Genomic DNA, 27914 nt, shown 5'->3' on the forward strand with positions numbered 1-27914 from the left:
CTTGTCGTCCGAGGCGAGGGCAGGGCTAGCCGAACCTCCGCAGCCACAGCGAAGTTTGGCCGCGCCGCCTGGGCTGCCGTCGCCCGCACCATGTCCGCGGCCGCTTACATGGACTTCGTGGCTGCTCAGTGTCTGGTTTCCATTTCGAACCGCGCTGCGGTGCCGGAGCATGGGGGCGCTCCGGACGCCGAACGGCTGCGACTACCTGAGCGCGAGGTGACCAAGGAGCACGGTGACCCGGGGGACACCTGGAAGGATTACTGCACGCTGGTCACCATCGCCAAGAGCTTGTTGGACCTGAACAAGTACCGACCCATCCAGACCCCCTCGGTGTGCAGCGACAGTCTGGAGAGTCCCGACGAGGATATGGGATCCGACAGCGACGTGACCACCGAATCTGGGTCGAGTCCTTCCCACAGCCCGGAGGAGAGACAGGATCCTGGCAGCGCGCCCAGCCCGCTCTCCCTTCTCCACCCTGGAATGGCGAAGGGGAAACACGCCTCCGAAAAGAGGCACAAGTGCCCCTACAGTGGCTGTGGTAAAGTCTATGGAAAATCCTCCCATCTCAAAGCCCATTACAGAGTGCATACAGGTTAGCAGCATCTCCCTTTCCCACCGAGCTCTCGGGTTAACCTTTGGCCGGGCAGCGTTCCTGGGCGTTAAGGACACCGCACTCGGCCTAAAGGGTGCAAACATTTTGGAGGAGATGCTCTTTAACTCTTTAAATAACTTAACCGTGTCAAGGCAGAACGCTCACTCGCTCCTTAATTATACTCAGCCTTTAGGAGCAACGACGGAGAGCGTTAAACTGGCGGGCAGAGTGAGAGCTGAGTGCCAGCCCCCGTGCGTGGCATCGCCGGGGAGTGGTGCGGCCCCTCCCCTGCCCCGCCCCGCCCCCAGGACTCCCGCACCCGGCGGCTGAGGGGCCACCCCACCTGGGAAGACGTTTGAAGCGGGGGAGTCAATGGCGTTTATTTTATTTAATTCCTTGGTGGGATTGCTGCGAAGTGGCCGAAACCTGGGGGGAAACGGCACACTTTATATAGAGCCTTTTAGGGATGACTAAGTACTCATTTTAGCTGTATGCTTGCTACTTTTCAGGGCTTGCCAAGGTGGTTTTAAATTTGGCCAACAGTCCCCAGAGAGGTTTAAAATAACACCGCTTCAGGCAGCAGAGGAGTTTGATGTGGTAATGCCGGTGGGTTAACTTCACGACTAGTTAGCCTTCCTAATGAGCGAGACCTCAACCTTGTGACTGAGGTCGCAGCCTCCGTCTCTGAATAGAGCAGTGGGCGCGGAGGTGTGGTCCTTGCCGGAGGTCAAGGCTCCGTAATGAATGTGAGGACACGGACATTCTGAATGCGGTGTGGAACTGGCGCTCCCAGGGAGAGCCAAAGGCAGGGCTGGACAAATGAGTGTGTAGGAAGACATCTGCAGTATAAAATGGGCTTTGGAGACTTTCAGGGACCTTGGTCAGCCAGTTTTGTTGGTTCTGTGTAACATACACAGGAAAAGTGGGAAAGGGGTCCTACTTGGACATACAGTTTTCACCATCTTTAGAAAGGTTCTTTTACAACTGCTATTCCGATAAGGTTAGCACCGGGTTTGACCGTCTCATGATAACGCCTTTTCTCTTTGTCCTGTGACACTGTGTTTAAGAGGTGGTTGGTTATTGGAGTTACTTGGAAAAGCACGGATTTTTTTGACGTCATATAGTTTGCTACTTTTAAGAAGAGGCCCGTGGTCTGTGGTTTCAGAATGATTGGTTTTTGTTTTGCTTTTTAAAAGGCTGCATAAGTGCATCTGTTCAATTTTATTTCTTTGGGAAGGCACTTCTTGTGGAGGTGGCTGCTGGCACAGGAGTGAAACTGAATTTCCTCTGTTGTTGATGGAAAATCAGGTTCTGTTTGGGGTTGTTATCTAGGTTGCCATAAAACAGCATGTTTTAAAGTTTGTCTCTGTAAGGATGTCGAAAGACTTGTGCCTGAATTGGAGGATCTGACCTTTCGGGTGGCTCTGGGGTAAGGTGGGGGGGGTGCATTAACCCAAGGGTGTTACTCACCAACAGCTGTTGGGCGGGCCTGGCAGTGTCAGCCATGTTCCCGGAGTTCACTTGTTCACATGGACACCCACTGCCACCTTGAGCAAAGGCATTTTCTCCTTCAGGGAGCTGCCCAGTCGTGCAGTTGGGGAGGCCTGCAGTGCCTCCATGTGAGCCTTCCGAGTCTGTCCAACTCAGGAGAAGGATTCCGTGGTTTCTGGGCCATTCATCTGAGTGATTTGCTCAGGCGTTTATAGAAATGGCTGCTTGGGTGTGCATGCATGCGTGCTGCTCTTTAATTCTCCATAAGGCAAGTCGGCTCAGCTGTGTCAGGAGAACCTTTTACACAGTCAAGAGTGGAAACTGAAGTGAAATGTTAATCCCATTTTAAATGCTACAGTCAGTCTTTTGAAACGTGGATATGATGATCGTAGGTGTCTTATTTACGTTTGGGGGCTCTGTAATCCTACTCTAGTGGTGGAATAAAAATGTTGGCCTCTAAATATTGTCAGAAGCATACTGCTGCTATAAGACCAAATGGAAACCCCTTGCTGTAGAGTTGAGTCCAACGCACAGCGACCCTCTTGCTGAAGGAGGTATGTGTTAAGGATACTCTAAATAAGAGACTTGTGGGTGGTCCCGTGCATTGGAAGTTTCAGATGAAGCTTCGAGTTAAATTCTTCTCTGGACAGGGTTAGGAGCTTCCTGATTTTAATTGCTGGTATTAAATCCAGAAGGTGGACAGGGATAGTATTTAGAATGTCCACATTCTGTGACAATTTTTAGAGTTGAAACCCAGCCCCACCCCTTTGCTCAATGCTACCCTACAGGAATCTCTCCTGCTTCTTGCTCGCTTCCTTGTAGAGTCTCATACAGCTGACACTTATATAGAACTAGTGGCTTTAAGAGTTGACTCAGTTAAACAGAATTTCACTTAATTCACTGTAGCTACTTCAGTGGTATCCTGAGGGAAAAGATACTTTTGAGGCAGACTGAGCTGAGTTCTGATTTGTCCCACTGTTTCCTAGTTGTGAGACCTTAAGCAAGTAACTTTAATTCAGAGTTTGCCAACTAGAGGCCTGCTGCTGAATTTGCTTTGCAAATTTGTTTGGCTTCACCAACACAGAGTTTTTAAAAATTTAATTAGTTACCTGGGGGAGGGGGGGACCCATTGCCCTCAAGTGAATCCCGGCTCTTTAGGATAGAGTAGAACTGCCGCGTAGGGTTTCCAAGGCTGTAATCTTTATGGAAGCAGACTGCCACATCTTCCTCTGCGGAGCAGCTGCTGGGTTCAAACCACTGACCTCTTGGTTAGCCGCTGCGTGCTTTAACCCCTGCACCACCAGGGCTCCAATTAGTTACCAACATCTAAAAATCAGGATTTCATCAGAAATCCAGATTTCTGGCTTCTCTGGAAAAATCGAAAGATTTGGCAATTGGTCCTGAATTCCTGCCTAGCAACAACTGGCTTGAACTGAGCATTCTTTATTTGGAGCCGTACCCTGCCTGGGCTCCTCCCCTTCCTTTTTCTTTCTTTCTTTCTTTTTTTTTTTTTTTAACATATTTACATGGCTTCTGTTGGCCCTTAGGTTTGCAGCCTCTCTTTGAGCCTCAGTTTCTTAATCCACAAAATAGGACTATTATCACTGAACTCAATAGGTTCATTTGCAAAGACAAGATATGTAAGGCACCTAACAGGATTCCACACAAGAAAAGCTCGATCTTATAGTTAAGGTGTCCTCAAAGTCAGGAAACGTAGGATAAACTTATGTTTAAGCAGTATGTTAGTTTACATTTAAATATAGTATGTTCTATTTGTTTTTTTCAACCTCCAACCATCTTTTCAGGTGGAGTATCTCTAAATTTTAAGCAGTGGGTCCAATTGTTAGTTTGAAAAAAAAAAATACAACAAATGAACTCTTCCCTGTTCCCAGACCTTTTGGACATTCTGTAAGGAGCCCTGGTGGCGCAGTGGTTAAAGTGATCAACTGCTAACCAAAAGGTAAGCAGTTTGAAACCACCAGCAGTTCTGCAGGAGAAAGATGTGGCAGTCTGCTTCCATAGAGATTTACAGCCTTGGAAATCCTGTGGGGTCACTATGAGTTGAAATCGTTTGGAGGGCAGTGGATTTGGGTTTTTTTTTAAGAGAGTATTTCGTCCTTGGGTGGTACAAACAGTTAAGTGCTCCGCTATTAACCCAAAGGTTCGAACCCACCTAGAGGCTCCTTGGAAGAAATGTCTGGCCAGTCTACTTCCAAAAGGTTAACAACACAAACCTATTACCATTGAGTAGATTCCAACTCACAGGGACCATATAGGACAGAGTAGAATTGCCCCATAGGATTTCCAAGAAGCAGCTGGTAGATTCAAACTGCGAACCTTTTGGTTAGCAGCCAAGCTTGTAACCACTGTGCCACCAGGGCTCCCTCCAAAAGGTTACAGCCTTGAAAACCCCATGGAGCACCGTTCTACTCTGGCATACATGGGGTTGCCATGAGTTGGAATTAACTCCATGGCTACTGGTTTATAACGTATTTTTATAGTTCTTCAGATTAACAATTAGACCCACTTCATCTGTAAGAATTGAGCATATTACTTGAAAATGTAACTAATATTAAGTTTATCCTATGTTTCCTGACTTTGCAGATACCCTGCACATTACAGCATTTGCAGAAGGGTGCACATCTGCACCGTCATTCCAGATCAGAAACCATCACAGCAGACGTGCTAGGTTGATATCTGAATAACAGAAACCTTGGGTCCTATTTCCATGCCAGTTGCAATTTTACTTTCTTTTTTGGAATGGCATAACTCAGCTGTCCTCGTGGGGACAGTGGGTTTAGCTTGATGACACTGGTGACTGGATCCTGAAAATCAGAAAGGCCTAAGTCCCAACTATTACACCCCCGTTCCATAAAAATTGTTAAATGTAAACAGTTTTTTCATAGGACGGAAGGAAGTTCCTGTAAAACAAGGAGAGACGGGAGCTGAGAAAACCTCCAAAAGTGGTTGCTTCTGTTTCTTCTTATCTTGTTTAAACATTTCCCTGGGATACTTAGAGTGCCTGACGGAAGGGACCTGGATAGCCTCTGGGGTGGAAATTGTCCTCCAATATGAAGAACAGATCTTTCAGCCTCTCTAAGATTGTCTGTGACAGGCCAGCTCTAACTCAGGAGGGATGTTCCTTCCCTGAGACCAGAGGTAGTTTTAAAATTTTGCCTCGTACCTTCTACATTCTTCCTCCTTCACTCTTTCCCTCTATTAATCACTGTAAAAAGCTTTGGAGTATACTCTTTGGTTTAAAAACAAAACAAAAAACCCACACCGGTTGCTGTTGAGTGTTGAGACTCATGACGACCCCATATGTGTCAGAGTAGAGCCGTGCTCCGTAGGGTTTTCAATGGCTGCCATCTTTCAGCACTTGATCATCAGACATTTCTTTTGAGGGGCCTTTGGGTGGACTCCAACCACCAGCCTTTCAGTTGATGGCTAAGCACACTGTTCGCATCTCCCAGAGATTCCACTCTTTGGCTAAGGAGAGTCAGTTAGTGTCATCAAAGGTATTAGAAGGGACCCACTTCCATTAGCAGGAAGGCAGGGTTTTGGGGACAGAGCAAGGTCTTGCTTTTACCCTACACCCCAGACTTAGTAGCTCAGAAGGGGCCTCTGGGCAGCCCATTCACAAGACCCTGCCCAGTTTTCTTTTCTTCATGGGTTGAACAGAGGCCCAGTGCTTTGACCTTCTGCCTGTGGGACATTCTCTCTGTCCCGTTAGACTTTCCAGAGGGTTCCCCAGAGGAATGCGGAATGATATTTCATAACCTGACGTGCTTCATCAGAGGTTTATTTACAAGTAAGCAGAGTGGTGCTTGCACAGGTAATTGTTTCTCAACCCATTTTTCATTCTCTCTCCCCTAAGGAGACATTGGAGCCCTGGTGACGCAGTTGTTAACAGCTTGGCTGTTAACGGAAAAGTTGGCAGTTTGAATCCATCAGCTGCTTCTTGGAAACCCTATGGGGCAGTTCAACTCTGTTATTCAGGGTTGCTGTGAGTCGGAATCGACTTGACGGCAATGGTTTTGGGGTTTGTTTTTCTTTTTTTTAAAGAAGTTAAATAGTTAAGGGTGGCGCAGACAGTTAAGTGCTTAACTACTAGCCGAAAGGTTGGTGGTTCGAACCCACCCAGAGGCACCTTGGAAGAGAGGCCTGGCGATCTGCTTCTGAAAGGTCACAGCTTTGAAAACCCTATGGAGCGCAGTGCTACTCTGACACCCACGGGGTCATCAGGAGTCAGAATCGACTGAACAGCAACTGGTTTGTGTTTTTTTGGTCAGGAGACATTTTAGACTTCTTTTTTAAAATCATAATTGCCCTCCCCTTCCGCCATGACATTTTAATACCGCAGATTTCCTGTATAGCTGTTTATATACTGTGCCCCTTTAAAAAACAAAACCTAACAAAAAACAAACCAGTTGACGTAGAGTGGATTCCCACTCCTGTGTCAGAGTAGAACTGTGCTCCATAGGGTTTTCAATGGCTGATCTATTTTTCAGAAGTAAATCGCCAGGCCTTTCTTCCAGGGAGCCTCTGAGTAGACTCAAACCACCAACCTTTCAGTTAACAGTGTGTTAACCATTTGCACACAAGGCCACAAACCATCCTAGCAGCTAAGGGTATTTTTTACCCACCAAGAACTAACTTTTGTTTCATTGGGAAGATAGTCGAAAGGTTGGCAGTTCGAACACACCCAGAGGTACCCTGAAAGACAGGCCTGGCCATCTACTTCCAAAAGGTAACAGCCTTGAAAACCCTATGGAGTAGTTCTGTTCTGAAAACATAGGGTCACCACGTGTCAGGTTCAACTGCACTAACAACTAACAACTCCAGTGAGACTGTCTAGATAGAGTCTCACTTACCCTGTTAGAAAAAAAAATAGCAATTTACATTGGAGAAGAGAGCAAAGGGCTGTAGATGGGTTTCTGAGGGTTGCAAAGATTGTCCATAGGGTTTGATTCTGGGTTTCAGACAGGAGGCTAAAACTAGCCCAAGCCCAAGGAAAGATGGCGCAGGCCACTAGTCCAGCCCCAGCTCACTGCTGAAGTCACATCCTGGGACTGGAGGCCCAGAGACAGGATGGACCCCTTGCTGCCCTTCCCCCACTGCCCCCTGGCTCTCCATCATCCTCCCTCCATCTGCCCTAGCACAGGCAGAGTACGTGTGCCTGAGAGAAGCTTCTACCCCTGGCAGGATTCCTGTTCGACAAGAAAATCGGAGTAAAATCACAGTGAAAACATGGCTTCCCTTGGTTTTCTTTTCTAGGTGGTGAGAAGAGAGAGGGGAAGGGTGCAAGTGGGAGCAAAGGAGGGGAGGTGCCAGAGTAATTATAGTGCTGTTTTGATTGTAACACCCCATTACCTTCGACACAAAGATGTAACCTGAGGTAAATGAATTCTTGGACTCTGAACGTAAAGGTCAGATTTACATTCCTGTCTCAATTGTTTATGCTTATCCCAAGAATTAGTCGTTCTGCAACGTCTGTGGGAAATTCCCAGATTGAACTTCCCAGGGAGAAACATCATATGACACGTTGGGAAAGTGGCTGACAATGGTCTTCTTTAATAAGTTTGTTGAGAAGAAAAGTGGGCGGATTATTTCCCGGTAAATCAGCCTTTCATAAGCCCCTAGAACAGCCTGATGGGCCTTGGTTGGAGCCTACTTTCTGGCCTATCAGTTTAATTTCTGAATGCTTTACCATCATTGGCATTATTGATTTAAAAAAAAAAAAAAAGTTATCGTGTTTGCTAGTCTTGACTTCCAAGTCTTTTGGGTTTTTTTAATTTTTCTTTCTTGCCTGTTCTCAGGCTTGGAAAAGAAGCTTGCAGCATTCCAGCTCTCCGCTGCTAGATTCCTCCCCCACATCCGACCCTCCCACCTTTTCCTAATGTTTCTCCAGCAAGCCCAGCGCCCACTGAAGAGCGTAAATTAGTGCCTAGTAATTGGTACAAAGGCACTTTCTGTTTCTATGCAACACAGGCAAAAAGGAGGGGCAAAAGGAAGGAAAAAAAAAAACCCACACATGGTTAAAAAGAGGAAGAAATGGGATCCTCTGCCCTGGTCTTTGAGGACGCCTGTCTCTGGCTCCTTCCCACTTTTTGTTGGGAACTTAGTCACAGGCCTATGCCTAACTGGGAGCACTTGGCGGCAGCAGCAGTTAGTGTCAAAAGAATAGAATTTGGAGGATGGAATTGACCTTGAGAGGTCATCCCATCCATCATTTTGTCTGTAAAAAAGTGTGTGCCCACCCTCGGATAGATGGGGCTTGTTCCATTGAAGCATTTTTGGAGACTCAGGAGATCTGGAAGCACACCGGCAGGGTTCAGAAACTGGCTCTCTCCCCTGACTAGCATGCCACTTTGGGCAGATCATGTACCCTCCCAGAGCCTCAGTTTCCCCAGCAGCACCGTGAGGGTACTAAGTGCTCTGAAGGGTGGTTGGGAAGATGATCTAAAGTGCTGAGCCCCTGGGTTCAAGCTTGGCCCCTATGGATGCTCACAAGATCTTCCTTCATTTTGAAGTCTTTCACTTCTTTCCATATGAATAGACTCCTGGGTCTTTGATTTGGACTGATAGTGATCCCCTGTGTGTCACAGTAGAACTGTGCTCCATAAAGTTTTCAATGACTGTGATCTTTTTGGAAGTAGACTTCCAAGGCCTTCCTTTTGAGGCATCTTTGGGTGGACTCGAACCTCTGACTTTCGGTTAGCAGCTGAGTGTTTTGCTTTGGCCTGAAGAGCTGCTTCGAATTAACCATGTGGAAGGGTAGAAGTAGAGTCAGCAGCTCTCGTGGCCTTTGTCCGTTTATTATGGAGAGGTAGCACTGTCTGAGATAGCTGAAGGCAGAGCTCCCGTGAGGGTTCCTTCTCTTCCCTTCCTGGAACTCTCCTTAAACTTGTAATGCTTTTTGGTGCATTAAAGCCAAGGGAAAACATTGTTTTATCCCGGCCTCAAGCCTTCCCCTCAGCAAATAATAGGACTAACATTATTCATAGAGAATGTATTTCCCACTAACAGAGTGAGATGCATCCATTTTTCACACGTGGGGTCTTCCCAGGCATTCATTTCCATTTGCACTTAAAGCCTATATGTATGTGATGGTGTAGCAGCAGGCTTCCTTTTAATCTGTTTGTTGTTGTTGGTCCCCGACTCATGGTGGCCCCGTGAACAGTGGAACAAAACACTACCAGGTCTTGCAGCGTCCCCATAACTGGTTGCAGATGTACCGTTGTGATCCACAGGGTTTTCTCTGGCTGATTTTCAGAAGTAGATCACCAGGCCTTTCTTCCTAGTCTATCTCAGTCTGGAAGTTCCTCTGAAACATGTTCAGCCTCATAGCAACAGCATGTCTACACTAACGGGTGGGTGGTAGATGCACTTGAGGTACATCGGCTAAGGATCACACCCAAGTCTTGAGCATGGAAGTGGAGAAGTCTACCACCGAACCATCGATGCCTCAGTAATCTCAGTTTATCATGAGGTTGATTAGGCTTGGGAGTTCCCTGAAAATCTGGATCTGAAATCTAAAGTTTCTAGAGCACCAAGAACCAGTTAGCCTACTATCTAAACACCCAGGGCCATGGGTCCTTTAATTTATTTTTCTAATGATCACAAATTTAAACAGTAGAATAGATTCATCCCCGACTGACCAAATTGAGCCTTTTTTAAAAGTGAGAAAGTTATTTAAGTAGATTAAAATGAAGAGACAGGAGTTTAAGCCATAGAAAATGAACGACAAGGATTTGAAATGCAGGCAGTGGTATTTTGTATCAAGCCAAGTTCGAACATGTTCCCAGGCTGAGCCTCTGTCGTGGTGGAAGTGAAGGCTTCTCTGAGAACCTCATTTAACCAAAGTGGGGACCAGTGGTGGGCAGTGGACAAAAACACACAAGTCCTGCCTGAGAATAGTAGACATTTTAGAAATGGAAGGTGTCTATAGATCATCTTTGTCCCAAGAGAGAAAGAAGAACAAAAGAGGCTTTTTAGTGCCTCTATTCCATGGAACCAGTCTTGATGAGACGAAGGCAATTGAAAAAGAAGAGTAAGGCCTGCCCCACCTACTGACCCCGTGATGAGGAGAGAAGGCCACTCCAAGGTACCTGAAGGAGAACAGTGCCTCCAGGAGAGGTCTTTTCCTTCTATAGGGAGGCAGTATAGTGAGTGGTTAGAACCCAGACTTGGCATCCTTCAGACCTGGGAATCCTGCCTCTACCACACTCTAATTATGAGAACCCAGGCAATACTTAACATTTCAGCCTCAGTTTTTTCATCTGTGAAATGGAGCTCAGTAATTATATATTTATGGAGTTGTTACAAGGAGCCCTGGAGGTGAAGTGGTTAAAGCAATCGACTACTAACCAAAAAGTCAGTGGTTCAAACCCACCAGGCGCTCTGTGGGAGAAAGATGGGGCAGTCTGCTTCCGTAGAGTTTTACAGCCTTGGAAACGCTTTGGGGTCACTGTGAGTCAGAACTGGCTTTGGGTTTGGTTTGGTGGGTGGGAGTTGTTATGAGGTCGACTCGGTGGCAATGGGTTTGAGTTTTTTTGGTTTGGAGCTGTTATGAGGCTTAATTCAGATGAGGTATTTAAAGCACTTAGCACAGTGTCCTCATATACTGAGTATTAAAAATAATTTTAGTTTCCCAGAAGCCCTTGAGGTTCCTAGAATTTTAGAATTCCAAATTAATTCAACAGTGTCTCATTCATTTAAATAATATTTTTTGATGACTGTTACATACAAAAAGCTGTGCTAGATGTTGATAGCAGGCACTATGAGTTTTTTGAATAATAGTCATAAAATGGTGGCATCAAATATTATATGCCAGGTTCCAAGTGTTTAAATTCACAGCAGTCCTATGAGATAGGAAGGTATTGTTATTCTTTCTGTTTTATAGGAGGAATCAGACTTGAAGTGAGTTAACCTAGTCCAAGGTTACACTGGAATTTTTTTAGTGTGGTTTTGGATGCTTGGAGTTGTGCACGAGTGGTTGACCTGTCCCTGAGGTTTCTGCCATTGGGAAGGGTCTTGTGGTTCACGTGCTGTCTTGGATTTGGCCCCAGCCTCACCAGCCTTTACCTCTCCATTCTTGTAGTGTTCTGGTTTGTGAGTGGTCTTCATGAACCCTGCTTAGGAGTGTCTGCAGACAGCTTTATATTCCATAGTTATACAGATGGTGCTTCGTTCCAGTTTGTAAAAAGGGCCCCGGTTCTGGATCCACCTCTGTTTGTTGGTTGCAGGCAACAGAATCCAAATTTGGACCGGCTTACTAAAAAATGGGATTTTATTGGTTCAAGTTACAAACTCACCTAGGGGTAGCTCTGGTTGCTAGTATCCCTGGATACGGGTCCTCAGTGTCTCCAGAATCTGCCTCTGCCCCGGGCTCAGTATCGCTGCCTTTTGCTTTGGTTTCATCCGTGGGCGGGCAGGCTCGGAATCGTGGTAAGATGGCTGCCAGCAGCTCTAGACTTCCATCCTGCCGGTGCAGCAATCCCAGTGGAAAGTCAGTTTCCCTTTTTTAATGATTTCGGCACAATCTCCATGCTTGAAGCTCCATGATTAGGCTTCAGTTATGTGCCTATCCCTGCAGTCAATCTCTGCAGCCTGGCTGCATCATAGCTGACCTATAGGGCTGGGCGGCAGCTCCTGCAAATACATGGACTCAGAGTGGAAAAGGGGTGATTTCCAAAAGGAGATTCAGGGTGTGCTATTTATAACCCAAAAGAAGGGATGGATACCAAAACCAACAGCCATTCGCTCTATCAGCCCATTTAGAACTACAAATAGGATCCTCCAAAGAGCAGAGTCTGACAAAATGAGAGACGAAACAGTATGACCACATTTTTTTCCTCCATATTTTTCTCCCCTTTGAAGGAAAAAAAGCTCTGAACTATCTCTGAGTTCAACCTAAAAGATAGGCTATAAGTGCACATACAAAAGGGTCTTTGTAGAAAAGATGATTTCAACATGTGTTACTTATGCTCAGGCATATACCAGTAGGCATATGGCTCTTGAAGCCAATACCAAAAGCCTAACGAGGAGCAAGTATAGTGGCAGCAGTGTGACCAGTACTGCCATTCACTTGCCTGTCCATTTCAGTCGTCTGTTCATTTTAATGCCCATAGAAACAAATTGTGTTTAGATGAGTATTTCACTCTGTGTTCTAATTGGTAGGAGCCCTGCTGGTGCAGTGGTGAAGCATTCGATTGCTAACCAAAAGGTTGGCTGTTTGAATCCACCAGCCGCTCCTTGGACACCTTGTGGGGCAGTTCTCCTCTGTCCTATTGAGTCGCTATGAGTCAGAATTGACTCGATGGCAACGATTTTGGTTTTTGGGTTTGGTGCTAATAGATAAACCCCTCATCTATACAAAGATGAGCTGTTGATATACCAGTTCCCATTGGAATTCAGAAGTCTATTCAGCGTTCATAATGCCCAACAAAAGCACCATAATAAATCTTAAGAGGCAAAAATTAGGGCTTAAAAATAACTCATAAAAACACACGTAAGAAATGACTTAAATCCCTATGCTAACATAATTCTACAGTATTTTTGCACCACTGCAGTTTTAATGAAAATAAGCAGAATGACAACGAAACAGCTGGCTTTCCCTCTTTCATGTTGCAAAATACACCCATTGCCAGCCACAAAATGCTTGTCTGGTGAGCATCGTCCCACTGCGTGGGGGTTCCAGCATGAAAGAACGCAGGCTCTTTTTCCCCTCTGACCTGACTCATTTCTTCTCAATGTCCTGCTTGCCCCCAAATTTCGAAACCCTGCCCAGGAATGCCTGCCGAGGAGAGCTGCGTCCCACTTCTGCCCTCTGGGAAGTCAAGTGGGGCTGCTTCTTGAAGGTTGGAGAGCTCAGACCTGTGGTTTTTCTTCGTCTTTGGTGACAAACACGAGACCGTATGAGTCAGTGGCTCATTCCATCCCAGGAAACAGAGAGGTTAAAGCCTGAAAGACTACTGATGGTGGGCACATGATGTGTGTGAGAAGGATTTAGGATCATAGCAGCCTTACTTGGTCTAGTAACAACAGTGTGCAGAGGTTGAACCCAGAGGGAAAAGCTGGAAACCTGCGTGCTGAAGTAGCATCGCTGGTCACCGGGAGTTACCATGAGTGCCACACCTTAACCTTTTGCGGTTGAGTCGATTCCGACTCATAGTGACCCGAAAGGATAGAGTAGAACTGCCCCATAGAGTTTCCAAGGAGTGCTCCGTGGATTTGAACTGTCGACCTTTTGGTTAGCAGCCATAGCACTTAACCACTACACCATCAGGGTTTCCAGGACTCCCCTAGAGGGTCTTACAAACTCCAGATGTGCCCTGGGGAAGCCAGGAATCAGCCACAGCTCCTCAGGGACTTCCCAAGCCTGTGTCCAAGGGAGAGTAAAGAGTGCTGGGTACTAAATTCTAAAAACAAAGCTCCAATCTCTTTTCAACAGCTCAGATCTTGGTGGGAATTTGTGGCAAATCAAGGGTTTAGGCTTGAGGACTCTTAGGTCTAGTTTACATATGAAAACTATTTTGAAACTCAAAGCTGAACAGCAATTTACTAGTCCTAAACTGTTTCTGGAAACCCTGGTGGCATAGTGGTTAAGAGCTATGGCTGCTAACGAAAAGGTCAGCAGTTCGAATCTACCAGGTGCTCCTTGGAAACCTTAGGGGGCAGTTTTACTCTGTTGTATAGGGTCACTATGGGTTGGACTCTGAGTTGGAATCGACTCAGCTGGCAATGGGTTTGGGTTTTGGTTAAACTGTTTCTGCCCCGCCCTGAGGCAGTGCATATGGAAGGAACGGCCTGAGCATAAAAGAAGTGAAAAAACACAGTAAAAAGTCCTGTGTCTATTTAGCTAGGGCCTTGGTTCTTCTTTCATATCTAATCTTGTTCTGTGCACAGAGCTGAAGGAGGAATCACAAAACTGCCTTTAATCCCATCACATGCTAAAATGCAGAATGACCTTAGGCAAGTCACCCACCCTCTGAGTCAGCTTCATTTGAAGCATGAACAAGTTCGAATGACATGATCACAAACATCACCAAATATGCAAAGATTCAAAGGATCTAGCTCCTCAGGATAGTTTTGCCATCAAACATTTATATCCTGTACAGTGCGTTAGTACTTGTCGTCATTGTTTTTAGTTGAACTTTATCTTCAATGCTTTTTAAAGGGAGACTATGTACACATACGCATGTTACTTGCACGTTTTAGAAATACAGAGAAAGGAAAAAAGACTGAGAGCACATATACAACATGTTTATGGCTGTAAATTCTAGGTTTAAGTTTCTAAAAAAAAAGGTCGAGGGACAGGTGTACTAGGCATAGAGAACAGTAGGGTGGAGACTCCGAGGCAGGAAAAGATATGGAATGTTCAAGGGTCAAGAGACCCATGTGGCTGGAGAGGTCATGGAGTAACCCTTCAGAGGAGACACAGGACAGAAGAGGTCTAGGCTGGGCAGGTGCCAGGCCAGGGAGGGCCTTCAGTGCAGTTGGAGGCTGTTGTGGGCTCCTCAGAGAGGTGAAGCTGGGATGGCAGCGGACACGGGAGGCCTGTTTTGGGTGTATCACCACAATCTAGGAGAGAGACCTCAGTGGCTGTGGGCTGCGTTGTACTGGTGAAGAGGGAGAGAAGAGGGTTGTTGTTGGTTGCCACTGAGTGGGCTCCAACTCATGGCGGTCTTATGTATAACAGAACAAAACATTGCCTGGTCCTGTGCCATCTTCTTGGTCCTGTTTGAGTTCATTGTTGTGGCTGTTGTATAGTACCTGTTGTTGTTACCGTTAGGTGCTCTGGAGTTGATTCTGACTCAGTCACCCTACATGATAGAGTAAGAACCGCCCCGTAGGGTTTTCTAGGTTGTAATCTGCTGCTAACTGAAAGGTTGGTTCAAACCCACCCAGCAGTTCCATGGGAACTGCTCCCATACAGATTGCAGCCTAGAAGACCCTGTGGGACAGTTCTGCCCTGTCACGTGGGGCTGCTGTGAACCAAAATCAACTCCACGGCACTAACAACAACAACAGCAATAATCTTTATGGGAGCAGAGCAGCAGGTCTTTCTCCCTTGGAGCCAGGGGTGGGTTTAAACCACTAACCTTTTGGTTAGCAGCCAAACGCTTAAACATTGAGCCATCAGGGCTAGTATCTAGTAGGTTATTTATTATCTTTCCCCACAAATCACTGGGCAGAGGTGATGTCATCTGAATAGCAGGAAGAAATGGTGACTTAGGAATCAGCTTATCTGGGCCTGGGCCTGGATCTTGGAAGGCCTAGATATGTGTGGTTGTAGGGAGGCCATTTCATCTCTCTGGGCCTTTGGAGGACCACTCAGTCCTCATCCAGCTCTAAATTCTGTGACTATGACTTCAATGTTATCTTTTTATCAAACCGTCTCAAGTGCCAGAACTTCATTGTCAGTCAGTTGTAGTGGAGTCAACTCCGACTTATGGCGACCCCATGTGTGTCAGAGTAGAACTGTGCTCCATAGTGTTTTCAATGGCTGATTTTTTGGGAAGTAGATCACCAGGCCTTTCTTCCGAGGTGCCTCTGGGTGGACTTGAACTTCCAACCTTTCAGTTAGCAGCAAAGTTCATTAACTGTGCCACCCAGGGGCTCCGTGTCCATTTTAGGGTCTGCATTTTATGTCTGCAGTGCTTTCAGAATTGCTGAGATGAGGGCAGTATAACTGAGACTCCAAGAAGTATCTCTTGCTGGGCTGAGGGCCTAAGGAGTCAAGAATCTGTTGTCTATTGTCTTCAGCCTACGGTCCCGGCACATGAGAAATTGCACAGATCAGTTGAGGCTGGGGACATGCAAGCAGTATCCAGATAGGCTTGCTTCCCAGACACCAGCGTGCTTAAATGGGGAAGTGGTGCATCACAGATGCCACAGACACACACCCACTTCCCACTTCAGAAGCTGAAGTCTGGTACGAGCTAGCTGCTTTCTACAGATAAACACAGGGACCAGGAAGTAGCATCTCTCATCCAAGTTCTATAGTGACTCCGTTATACCAACAAATAAAATGTGAAAAGAAACCAAGTCACAAGAAGGATTCAGTGACATCTCAGGAGCAAACGTAATGACATTCGGGCAGGATTATTCTTTCACAATCTATTAAGTATTTTCATTCTTTCAGAACACCTACATGTGTAGCAGTATTTCTGGCAAACAGATGGTTCTTTATTTCTTGGTTTTTGAACCCAATATTCATTGGAACGATTTATGCAGGAAAATATATAATTCTCAGCACCCTTTCCTGCCAGGGGCGTTAGTGGTTCTGCACTAGAAGATTCTGGAGAATGATAAAGCAGTCACTCCAGTTTTGTACCTGTAAGTCAACGTTGCTTTCGCATAGTGAATGATGCTGAGGGGTCACAGACAACAGGAGGCCTAGGCCTGGGCTCTGGGCTGGACTGTGGCCCCACCAGCCTCCTCCATGTGGAAGGCTTTTTTAGAGTCTGGTCTTTGTATCTCTTCCCAGCTCCCCCCTGCTTCCTAACAAGGATGCTCCTTTGTTAGGCAACCCTGGCATTTCTGTTGGTGTAATTCAGCATCTGAAGGAAGATTTATGTCTGATCTCGTAGGGCCATTTCCCTTTCACATATGAAAAAAGTCAGAGTGGAGAAGGTGGAGGAGCAATGAGCAAACAGATGTAATATGTCCATAAAGTTTCTTTCTTCATAACAATTTGAGAAGGAAATAGAATAACTTGTCTCTGCTTTGGTCTTGGAGACCTGGAGTGTCCCAGTAAATTCTCAATTAAAAGGAAATCCCACCCAGTGGAATATATTCTCCATCAGTCCATTCATAGAAAAATTTAAACTCAGATGCATTCATCCTTTTCTTTGTTTTCAGTAACACTCTCTTAAAATAAGAAAATAACTTTTTTCTGACTTTTTCTCATTATAAAAGGAATTTGTGCTGACTGTTAAAAATCAGAACATATAGACAATTACAGAAAGAAGTTCTGCTTAATCCCCTCATCCACAGATAATCACTGTTCATATTTTGAATGTGTTACTCCAGAATTTTTCTCTCCATTAGATATTCACACACACAGCAGATAATACCTGGTTCTTTTCACTGTGTGTATTGCTAACATCTTTCCATTTCATTATACAGCGAAACCTGTGAGAGCTGGAACTTGATGGGACTGACTTGTTTTTCCGGGTCTTCCAAGTTTTCCACCTTTTACGGGGTGCAGTTTTACCCCTTTTCTATGGCTCTCTGTTAGTGAAAAATATTTGAGTTTTTCTTCTCTGACAGATTTCCACCTCACATAGGCTCCAACTTTTGCAGGTTTTACCATATAACAATCTAATACATTTTTTAACAGTGTATATTATACCATTGTATGGCTACATTATGATTTATTAAACCAATTCTTTATTGCTGGACATTTGTTACCAACTTTTAGCTCTTATAAACAATGCTGGTGTCCCTGTATATTTTTATGTTCATATCTAATTATTTTCAAAAATACTTCCTAGAAGGATATATTGCCAAATTGCCCTGTATCAATTATGAATCCCACTAGTACAGTAGGAAAGGAGCTCTGGTGGCACAGTGCTTAAAGTGATCAACTGCTAACCTAAAGGGCAGTGGTTTGGAACCACCAGCCATGCTGCAGGAGAAAGATGTGGCAGTCTGCTTCCGAGAAGAGAAGATGACAGCCTTGGAAACCATCGACCCTATGGGGCAGTCCTACCCTGTTCTACAGGGTCGCTGTGAGTCAGAACTGACTTGACAGCAGTGGGTTTGTTTGGTTTTTGTTGGTTTAGTGTAATGGGAAAGGGCCTATTTCCTCACAGCTCCACCAATGGTAGGTATGAACAGAGGTTTTAACACGTTCACTACCCTAGATATTTCACTGATGTCTTAATCGGCGTGTTTTGACTACTTGTGAAACTATATATTTTCATGTATTTACTTATCGGTCATTAATACTTACTTGCATCCTTGCCCACTTTTATTCAGTTGGCCTATTCATTTTGATTTGCAAGTGTTTTTTCTATTACATATTTTAACCTTTTGTCATATGCTGCAGTTCCCTTAATTAGCCTGTCATTTCGATTCTTAATTTTTTTTTACATATATTTATATTTGCCATGCAAAAGGTTAACATTTTTATGTATTCAGAACTATCCATCTTGAAGGATTATGCCTTTGGTGTCATGTTTACAAAGTCTCTCTCCACCCCAAGGTTCTGAAAATATTCACCTGTATTTTCTTTTATAACCTTTATGGTTCTGGTTTTTTACATTTGTACTTATACATTTGGAATTTATTTAAGTGAAGAATACAAAGAGAGGGATCCAGATTTATTATTTTTTAACCAGAGAGCTATGTCTTTTATTAAATAAAGCATCTTTTTCCTCAACTATTTGAAATACCTCATTTATTATATAGTCAATCCCTATAAACTCTTGGGTTTATTTTGAGATTCTTTTCCACTGATCTGTCTTTTCCTGTGCTGGTATCTCACTATCTTAATTATTACAGCTTTAATCATACATTTTAATAACTGGTTTTTGCAAGTGCTCACTTATCATTGTTCTTTTGCAAAAATTTCTTGGCAAGTCAGGCATGTTTATTCTTCCAGAAGAACTTCAGAATAATTTTGTCAAGCTGAAGAAGAAAATCCCTTTGGTGCGTGTTAATTTCACAGATATATTTGTACAGCATTGCCAGTTTTTACACCATTGAGCCTTGCCATCCACCGATGTGGGAAACCATCCATTTATTCATTTTCTTTTACATCGCGTTTACTAGGTTTTCTTCATGCAGGTCCTGAACTTTTATTGTTAGGTTTATCTTGACTGGTTACAGTTAGCATGTAAGAAAGCCATTGCTATATATGTCTGTATCTATAGATCTATATCTTTATCTGTGTTAACGCACACACATCTATGAATGTACTTTTAATTTATATTTTTTTTTAGTTACTTATCTTGAATTTTTCAAAAAGAAAGTTATAACAACTGCAAATAATTCCTACTTCACCATTCCTTCCCATGAGCCGGAATGGACTTGACGGCAATGGGTTTGGTTTCTTTTTTTGGTTTTCCCATCATTTGGAGCCCTGGTGGCACAGTGGTTAAGAGCTCAGCTGCTAACCAAAAGGTCGGTAGTTCGAATCCACCAGTCACTCCTTGGAAACCTTATGGGGCAGTTCTACTCTGTTCCTTAGGGTCACTATGAGTTAGAATTGACTCAGTGGCAACAGGTTTGTTTTTTGGTTTGGTTTCCATCATTTGGAGCCCTGGTGGTGCAATAGTTAGGAGATCTGATGCAAACCAAAAGGTTGGCAGTTCGAATCCACCAGTCACTCCTTGGAAACCTTATGGGGCAGTTCTGCTCTGTTCCTTAGGGTCGCTATGAGTTAGAATTGACTCAGTGGCAACATGTTTGTTTTTTGGTTTGGTTCCCATCATTTGGAGCTCTGGTGGCACAATAGTTAAGAGATCTGATGCAAACCAAAAGGTTGGCAGTTCGAATCCACGAGCTGCTCCTTAGAAACCCTGTGGGGCAGTTCTACTCTATTTTGTAGGGTTGCAATGAGTCAGAATCAACCTGACAGCAACAGGTTTGGTTTCCCATCACTTACTTTTTCTTATTTTGTTATCTAATTGCACTTGATAACATTTCTTGAACAATATACAGTGGCCATAATCATGAGAACAGTTGGCCACGTGTAGGAATGCTACTTCTACTTTACTACTGAACTTGCTGGTGGAAGATTTCAGAGCAATGTTTTTTTATCCTGTTAAGGAATTATGCTTCTATTTTCCTAAAAGCTTTTATTAGGGATGGACACTGAATTTTATCAAATACAATTTTGCATCTATCAAGGCAAGGGTGGTTGTATATGTGTTTGTGTGTGTGTTTTGTGTGTTAGCCTGTTAATATGGAGAATAATATTGATAGGATTTTTTAGTATTAAATTGTCCTTTTATCTGTGGAACCCTATTTGCTTTTTTGCAACCAAAAAGCACTGTATTTTTCTTAAGAAGAAGCCTTGATTTCATACATCTCTGAGAAGCTATGATTCTTAATTGGCACTTTTGGCGTTCTGTTCTAGAAGGGATGCCTCATTCCCTTTGACTTGTTTTTTACCAGAATGGTTTTCTTTTGTTAGAAGCAATGGAAGCTTTAAATTTTGTTCTTTTAACCTTCCTGCCTCGATTAAGGTTAGACCTTTCCAGGCCCTTCCCTGAAACTGAGGAAGGAAAAGTGAGAAGAAACAGGCAGGAAGGAGGCAATATCTGAGCATGGGCCTCTCTAGTCCGGGACAGGGCCTCAGTGGCAGCTTGTCTGAACTTAGAGGGGCCTGGAGAAGGGCTGAGTGTATCCAGTGAGCAAGCCCCACACTCGTCAAGTGCCTTGGCCCTTTTTTTCCTTCTGTGTGGAGAAACATTTATTTTAGGACATTGCTGAGAAGAGTAGTTAGCAGGTAGAGTGCAAACCAAAAACCAAACCAGTTGCCTTGTGTCTTAGTTATCCAGTGCTGCTATAACAGAAATGCCACAAATGGATGGCTTTAGCAAACAGAAGTTCCTATCTCTCACAGTTTAGGAGGCTAGAAGTCTGAATTCAGGGTGCCTGCTCAGGGGAAGGCATTCTCTCTCTGTTGGCTCTGGGGGAAGGTCCTTGTCATCAATCTTCCTCTGGTCTAGGAGCTTCTCAGCACAGGGGGACACCAGGTACAAAGGAGGCGCTCTGCTCCTGGCTCTTCTTGCTTGGTGGTATGAGGTCCCTCTCCTTTCTGCTCAATTCTCTTTTATATCTCAAAAGAGATTGACTCAGGATACAACCTAATGCTGTAGATTGAGTTCTACGTCATTAACATAACTGCCTCTAATCCTGCCTATTTACATCATAGAGGCTAGGGTTTACAACATATAGGATAATCACATGAGATCACAAAATGGAGGAGAACCACACAATACTGGGAATCATGGCCTACCAAGTAGACACACATTTTTGGGGAACACAATGCAATCTATAACACCTTAGAGTCAATTCTGACTCATAGCGACCCCATGTGTGTCAAGAGGAGAACTGTGCTCCAGTGTTTTCTTTCTTTTTTAAATAAAATTTCATTTTAGAACAGTTTTAGATCTACAGAAAAATTGTGGAACTAGTTACCATATGCCCAATACCCAGTCTCTCCTATTTTTTTAATATATAATTTTATTTTGTTGTTGAGAATATACATAGCAAAAGATACACCAACCAATTCAAGTTTCTACTTGTACATTTAGTGACACTGATGACATTCTTTAAGTTGTATAACCATTCTCACCCTCCTTTTCTGAGTTGTTCCTCTCCCATTAACATAAATTCACTGTTCCCTAAGGTTCCTGTCTAATCTTTCAAGTTGCTGTTGTTATTTTGATCCCATATAGAGAGTTCTTAAAAGAGCATAATGTTTAAGGCAGACATTTTTTACTTGTTAAGCTATTGTTTGGTTTTAAGAAGACTTTAGGGGGATATTTTTGGTTTAAGGTTTAAAGATTATTTCAGGGCAGTAGTTTCAGGGGTTCATCCAACCTTCATGGCTCCAGGAAGCCTGGAGTCCATGAAAATTTGAAATTCTATTCTGTATTTTTCCCCTTTTGATCAGGATTTCTCTATGGAATCTTTGATCAAAAGGTTCAGTAACAGTAGCTGGGTACCATCCAGTTCTTCTGATCTCATGGGAAAGGATGCAGTTGTTCATAGAGGTAATTAGCCACACATTCCATATGCTCCTCCTCCATAGGGTTTTCAGTGGCTAATTTTTCAGTAGTTTGCCAGGTCTTTCTTCCGAGGTACTTCTGGGTGACTTCAAATTGCTAATCTTTGTTTAGTAACTGAGTGCTTAACCTTTGGCGGGACTCCAAGTAGCTTGCAGGCTCCCTTTAAAGGCCGTGGGATGTTCTTTGTGCTGGGTTAGCAGGTACATAGCCAACAGGTCTCACTCTGCTTCTCTTGAACCCACTGCAGGCCCAAGAGGCTTCTGAAGGCCAGATCAGTCTCTGCAGAGAACATCTTTTACGCATTCAGTGCAGTGTTCAGTGGCCTTTTTGATCAAGTCTATTTTATACTCTGAGCTGAGTCTGTCAGCGAGAGGTGCTTAGTTTGTTGATGAAAGGGGAGGGGAGTGGTATATAAATAATGAGAACTCAGAGAAACTTGTGCTGTTAACAGCTCTGCTCCAGTAAAGCACAGTTTATTGTGTCACTGCCTCTGGGTGTGTTTTCCTGTAAAGGCCAGAAATAAAGCACTGGTACAAGTTTCTTTTTTTTTCTTTCCCCAGGAGGATGGTAACTTGTTCATTAATACTAAAGACAGGTTTAAAGATTCTTTAATTGGTAGTTGTTTTGCCATATGATTTGGTCGGTAGAAGATGTTGATTGTTCTCCTTTGGAGCTTAGCACTAAGTTGAAAAGACAGGCCTGGCTTGGTTCCCTCCTGGCTGTGGGATGAGGGACAAGTCATGGCCTCTCTATTTAGGCCTGTCTTTTTCTTTTTCCCTCCTGTGCAAATCATCTCTATCCTCCCATTAAGCCTTTAGGGTCTATTCCTCTCCATATATGACTGAGCATTCTGTCCCCTTTTCCCCATCCCATACTTTTTAGGTATGAAACATGTATCCATTTCAAGATGATACCTCATTTGGTTCAGTAATAGAATTCTCACCTTCCGTGCAGGAGACTCAGATCGTTTCCCAGTCCCTGCACCTCATGTGCAGCTACCACCCACCTGTCAGTGGAGGCTTGCATGTTGCTGTGATGCTGAATAGGTTTCAGTGGAGTTTCTAGACTAAGACAAACTAGGAAGAAATGTGATCTGTTTCCAAAAATCAGCCAACGAAAACCCTACGGATCACAACATCCTCAACCCTCAACCAATCATCAGGATGGCACGAGACCAGACAGCGTTTTGTTCCGTTGTGCATGGAGTCGCCACAAGTCGGGGGCTGACTCGATGGCAGGCAGTTAACAACAATAACAACAACATCATTAACTTGCATCCTGAAAGGTATCTCATAGTACACTGCATGGGTTGAAGAGGCGGATGATTTCAAAGGACTGCAAACTGTAGGTCCCCAGGCAGAATCCAGCCTGAGACACAAGTGCCCGGGCAGCATGGTGCTTTGTGAAGTGGGGAAAGCACTCTCCAGTGGGCTATGGATCCCACTCCTACACATGATAGAACACACCTGGCCCCTTCACCCATTTTTATTACCTGCTTGGCTCCTGAAGAGGACATTTGCATTTGTAAACTCTGATGTACACTAGGTAGAAGTTCAAATCTTCTGACTTAGATCAGGGGTCAACCAACTTTTTCTGTACAGAACTAGACAGTCAATATTTGAGGCTTTGTGGGTCTTATGGTCTCTGTTGCAACTACTCAGCTTTGCTATTGTAGGAAAAAGCAGCCACAGACAGTACATAAACGAAGGAGCCTGGTTGTGTTTCAATAAATATTTGTGGACGTGGAAATTTGAATTTCATATGACTTTTCCCATGTCATGAGGTATTATTTTTATTTTTTATAAATGTTTATATTATAAAAAAATTTTTATATTTATATTACATTTTTATTATTATTTTTTTTTTCCCCAAACACTTGGTAAAAACCAAGTATAAGAATGGTATAAGCCATTCTTAGCTTGTCGACCTTACAGAACAGATGACAGGCCAGATTTGGTTTGTGGGCCATAGTTTACTCACCCTTGATTTAGATCACTGACCAAAAGCTCCTAGTGCTTTTCCGAAGGATCCCTGAAGAATCAGAATGATCTGGAGCTTTTATGCTGGCTGCTCACATCTAAGCAGATCTTTTTAAAGTGCTGGAAATCTGTAAATTGAAGTATACAAGTTACATGAGTCTAACAGAGGCTGCTGTGGCTCTGTTTTGCCCTGAACTCTGTGGGTGTCCCTCTTCCTCCGTGAAACACTTGAGAGTTAAGGATGCTAGGCTGGTGACAGCATTTGGCTTAGGAACAATGAGAACAATCACAAAGTGATAACTGTGAAAGGTGGTCAAGAGAGTGTAGCCATAAACCAGATTGAAAGCTAATTCACTGGGAATGGACCCTGGTTACACTTGAAATATCTACAAATCATAAGCATAAACACTTAATCGTTTTCCTGTACATACAGCTGATGCAGGCTTTGTGACAGTTTTCCCCTATCACTTCTATAAAGCTATCTTCTTAAAACGGGAGTGCCTTATTTCTTTTCCCATCTTAGCACACAGCAAAGTGGCCTCCTGGCCTATTTTTCCCACAGTGGACCTGATCCACTCAAATAAATTAAACCTCGTCTCATGACTCACTTGAAAGAAACAAGTACATGTGCTAGTGAGTAAGCGCAACCACATTACTGCCCTCCCAAGAAAACCACCTCTGATGTGTTTTTGTCCTAACAAGCACTGGGAAAACAGTGAGCTTTCTCTTTTTCGTCATTTTCCTCACATGCACATCACCAAAGCAGTGGAGAACAGGCTCATTATATTTTTGTTGTTAGTCGCCGTCAGGTCAGCTCCAACTCCTAGCAACCCCATGTACAACAGAACAAAACGTCGCCTGGTCCTGCACCATCTTCACGATTGGTGGCATGCTCAGGTCCATTGTTGTGACCGCTGTGTTTTTTGAGTGTTTTTCAGTTAAGTGGCTCATCTTTCAGCATCATATGAGGCACTGTTCTTTTGTGAGGCATAAGGCTTTCACTGGCTTATTTTCAGATGTAGGCCTTTCTTCCTAGTCTGTCTTAGTCTGGAAGCTCCGCTGAAACCTGCCTATCATGGGTGACCCTGCTGGTATTTGAGATACTGGTGGCACAGCTTCCAGCTTCATAGCAACACACATGGGATGACAAATTGACAGACGGGTGATGCGTTATATAAAAATAAGGTAAAAAATTTTTAATTATATTTTTACCATAACATGTTTAGAAGAATATTTCTTCTGTAGACACTTGATTGGATTTAGAGAGGACTTGGCTGCAGTCTAATTCTGGAATAGGCCAGAAATCTTCCCCAGTAATCCTGTCATTTCCAAGCAGACTTTTGTATGAGTGACGTGGTGAAGAAAACTCAGTATACATTTTAAAGTATGGGCATTTATTAAATGCTTGGCAGCATGATTAGCACAGAAGGCATATGTGATGTTGTCCTTGCCTCAGGAAGCTCAGCCTCGTTGGCTATGGCAACCTGCATGTCACCTTTTGCTCAGAGGTCTGCTGAACTGGGTAAAATTGCTGTTTGATCCAATGCCAAAACCCCATTGCCGTCGTCCATTCCCACTCATAGCGACCCTATAGGTCGGACTAGAAGTGCCCCATAGTTTTTAGGGAGCACCTGGTGGATTCAAACTGCTGACCTTTTGGTTAGCAGCAGTAGCTCTTAACCGCTTCACCACCGGGGTTTCCTTTGATCCAATAGAAGTTGCAAAAATATAGGTATCAACTCCATGTCATTGTTGAGTTTTTTTTTGGGGGGGAGGCTCATTTTAAAGATTTTTTTTCTTTTTGGCCACCCCACAGTAGGCTTTGAGTATTCTCATGTGTCACTATCCCTAGCCTCACCCGCCTCAGGTAGGGCTCAGCATTCATTGGCCTGCTGCTGCCTCTTGCTGCTCTGGCTTTTCAGCCCAGAGCGCAGGGATGATTTTTAACTAGACTTGCATCTAGCCAATCTGTTGCCGAAGATTCACTTTGCCCACCCTGGGTTTCCCATTGGAACAGGTGGGTTGTACAAGATGCTAGGATCATTGCTGTGCATAAAAACAAAGGAAACCTTAGTCATGTATACGTTGTCGCTAAGGTGATCAAGGTTGTTTTATTGCTGTCACAATTCCTGCATCTTATTGGTACAGGGTAGGAGAACCTGAAGAAAAAAAAAGAATAATTCTTGGATGACTCAGACGCACCACACTGGGCAGCTCCCAGCCTCTGCAAGTCTCTCTGGGTTCCAGGCAGGCGGAGATGGGGGTGAGAAAACATGCACTCCTCACACCTACTAGAGGAGTGTCTGGAGAGTTGGGTGGAAATGAGCCGTCTTTGTGCCTTTGGCTGTGCTTGGAAAGGTGTGAGGAGGAAGCAGGCGGGCTCTTGGGAGGGAGGGGTGGTAATCACTCTTCAGAGGAGAAAGCGAGACTGCACTGCGTTCATCTTACAGAGCTTCTTCAGCCTTTCTGCTTGTGTGTCCTCCCCAGACACGGACACGAGCCCTCACCTCCGTTCCTGGGTACAGGGGGCTCACGATGTCGGTGCGGACCTGATCATGTCTCGCGGGCGGGACTTGGTATTTTAAGTGGGACACGAGACAATAGAGTGAATCCAAGGAAAGCGATCAGAATGGGAAGGGATTTGGAAACAGTGTCAGGTCTTTACTAGAAGCAGGACAGCCCAGTGACAGAAAGCACTGGCCCTGGGGCAGGTAGATGGGATCAGTTTCACACTCTGCCCCTTTTTAACTGTGTGACCTTGAGCAAGCAATCTAATCTTTCAAGCCTCTGTTTCCACATCTATAAAATGGGCCACCTTGTGGGGGTGTCCTGTGAAAATGGCAGTGGGGTAATGTATGTGAAGCTCTTAGTGCTATGCCTGTACATGTGTGTTATTATTTTATAATAATGTTTTTATTTTATGACAGAGATGGAAGAGACCAGGATTCTTTACTCTGGAGAAGAGAAGATTAGAGAAAGACATGATAGCTGTCTTCAGATATTTAAAGGATTATCATGTGACAGAGGGAACAAACTAATTTTTAGCATAAAGATAATGTGACTTAAAATATAGACTTCACAGGAAGGCAGATTTCACATCAGTAAAAGAGTACTTATGATTAAGCACTCTTGTCTGGAATGGAGCTCCCTGCCACTAGCCTTGCTCAGACAAAGGCTGGGTGGCCACAGCATCCAGGAGTCAAGGGAAATGTCTGCTCTAGGTGGGATGTTGGGTGGACTGGAGGCCTCAGGTCTCCTCCATCTCTAAGATGCCCAGAAGGTTAGCAAAGGGCTAAGTTCATTGAATTCCTCAGAGAATTCATGAAACCCGTGACCGCATAGAACAAAACCAGAAAAAAAAAAAAAAATCTGAGGCTCTTGGGGATCCACTGGGTATAAAATAGCAAGTTCATTTGCTTAAAAAAAAAAAAACAAAGATTATTGTCAGCAATTTCCTCAAATACGATGGGTGTGTCCTTTGAGTCGTAAGGATTGTTGACTGTGAGCAGCCTTCAGAATTGTTTTTGAAGCGTTCTTTCAACAGTATCCTGTCTTGATTCCCTTCTCTTAGGTGAGCGGCCCTTTCCCTGCACTTGGCCAGACTGCCTTAAAAAGTTCTCCCGCTCAGATGAGCTGACCCGCCACTACCGGACCCACACTGGGGAAAAGCAGTTCCGCTGCCCGCTCTGTGAGAAGCGCTTCATGAGGAGTGACCACCTCACAAAGCACGCCCGGCGCCACACCGAGTTCCACCCCAGTATGATCAAGCGATCGAAAAAGGCACTGGCCAACGCTTTGTGAGGTGCTACCCACCGATGTCAGGGAGGGATGGACCCCGAAAAGACAAAACTATTCCCAGGAAACAGACAGATACATGGAAACTAAGGCCCAGAAGAGGCACACTGACAGCACAGGAAGTCACTGGTCTTTGGTCAATATCCTGATTTTCCTCTCCCTGCATTGTTTTTAAAAAGCACATTGTAGCCTAAGATCAAAGTCCACACTTGGTCCCCTTGCAGAGGCAACTATCTGAACCCGTCTCTGACTGTTGGAGGGAAGGCAAATGCTTTTTTTTTTTTTCCTCTTTATTTTCTGGGG

The 27914-nt window shown here is 44.3% G+C and overlaps 1 protein-coding gene across 1 annotated transcript; it reads left to right on the plus strand.

The window, feature by feature from the left end:
- KLF9 (KLF transcription factor 9) lies at window positions 1–27914 on the plus strand. The gene is made up of 2 exons (XM_003407409.4): window positions 1–592; window positions 27388–27914. Exons 1-2 carry the CDS (start codon window positions 91–93, stop codon window positions 27615–27617), a joined length of 732 nt encoding a protein of 243 aa, XP_003407457.1. The 5' UTR covers window positions 1–90; the 3' UTR covers window positions 27618–27914.

Source organism: Loxodonta africana, chromosome 9 (genome assembly GCF_030014295.1).
Source record: "Loxodonta africana isolate mLoxAfr1 chromosome 9, mLoxAfr1.hap2, whole genome shotgun sequence".
NCBI lineage: Eukaryota > Metazoa > Chordata > Mammalia > Proboscidea > Elephantidae > Loxodonta > Loxodonta africana.

What these genes read in the sequence shown, in the direction of transcription:
- KLF9 (XM_003407409.4), top strand. Translation starts at nt 91, where the DNA reads ATGTCCGCGGCCGCTTACATGGACTTCGTGGCTGCTCAGTGTCTGGTT. An exon ending in CCATTACAGAGTGCATACAG is followed by an intron (nt 593 to 27,387) that starts GTTAGCAGCATC and finishes CCCTTCTCTTAG; the next exon opens with GTGAGCGGCCCTTTCCCTGC.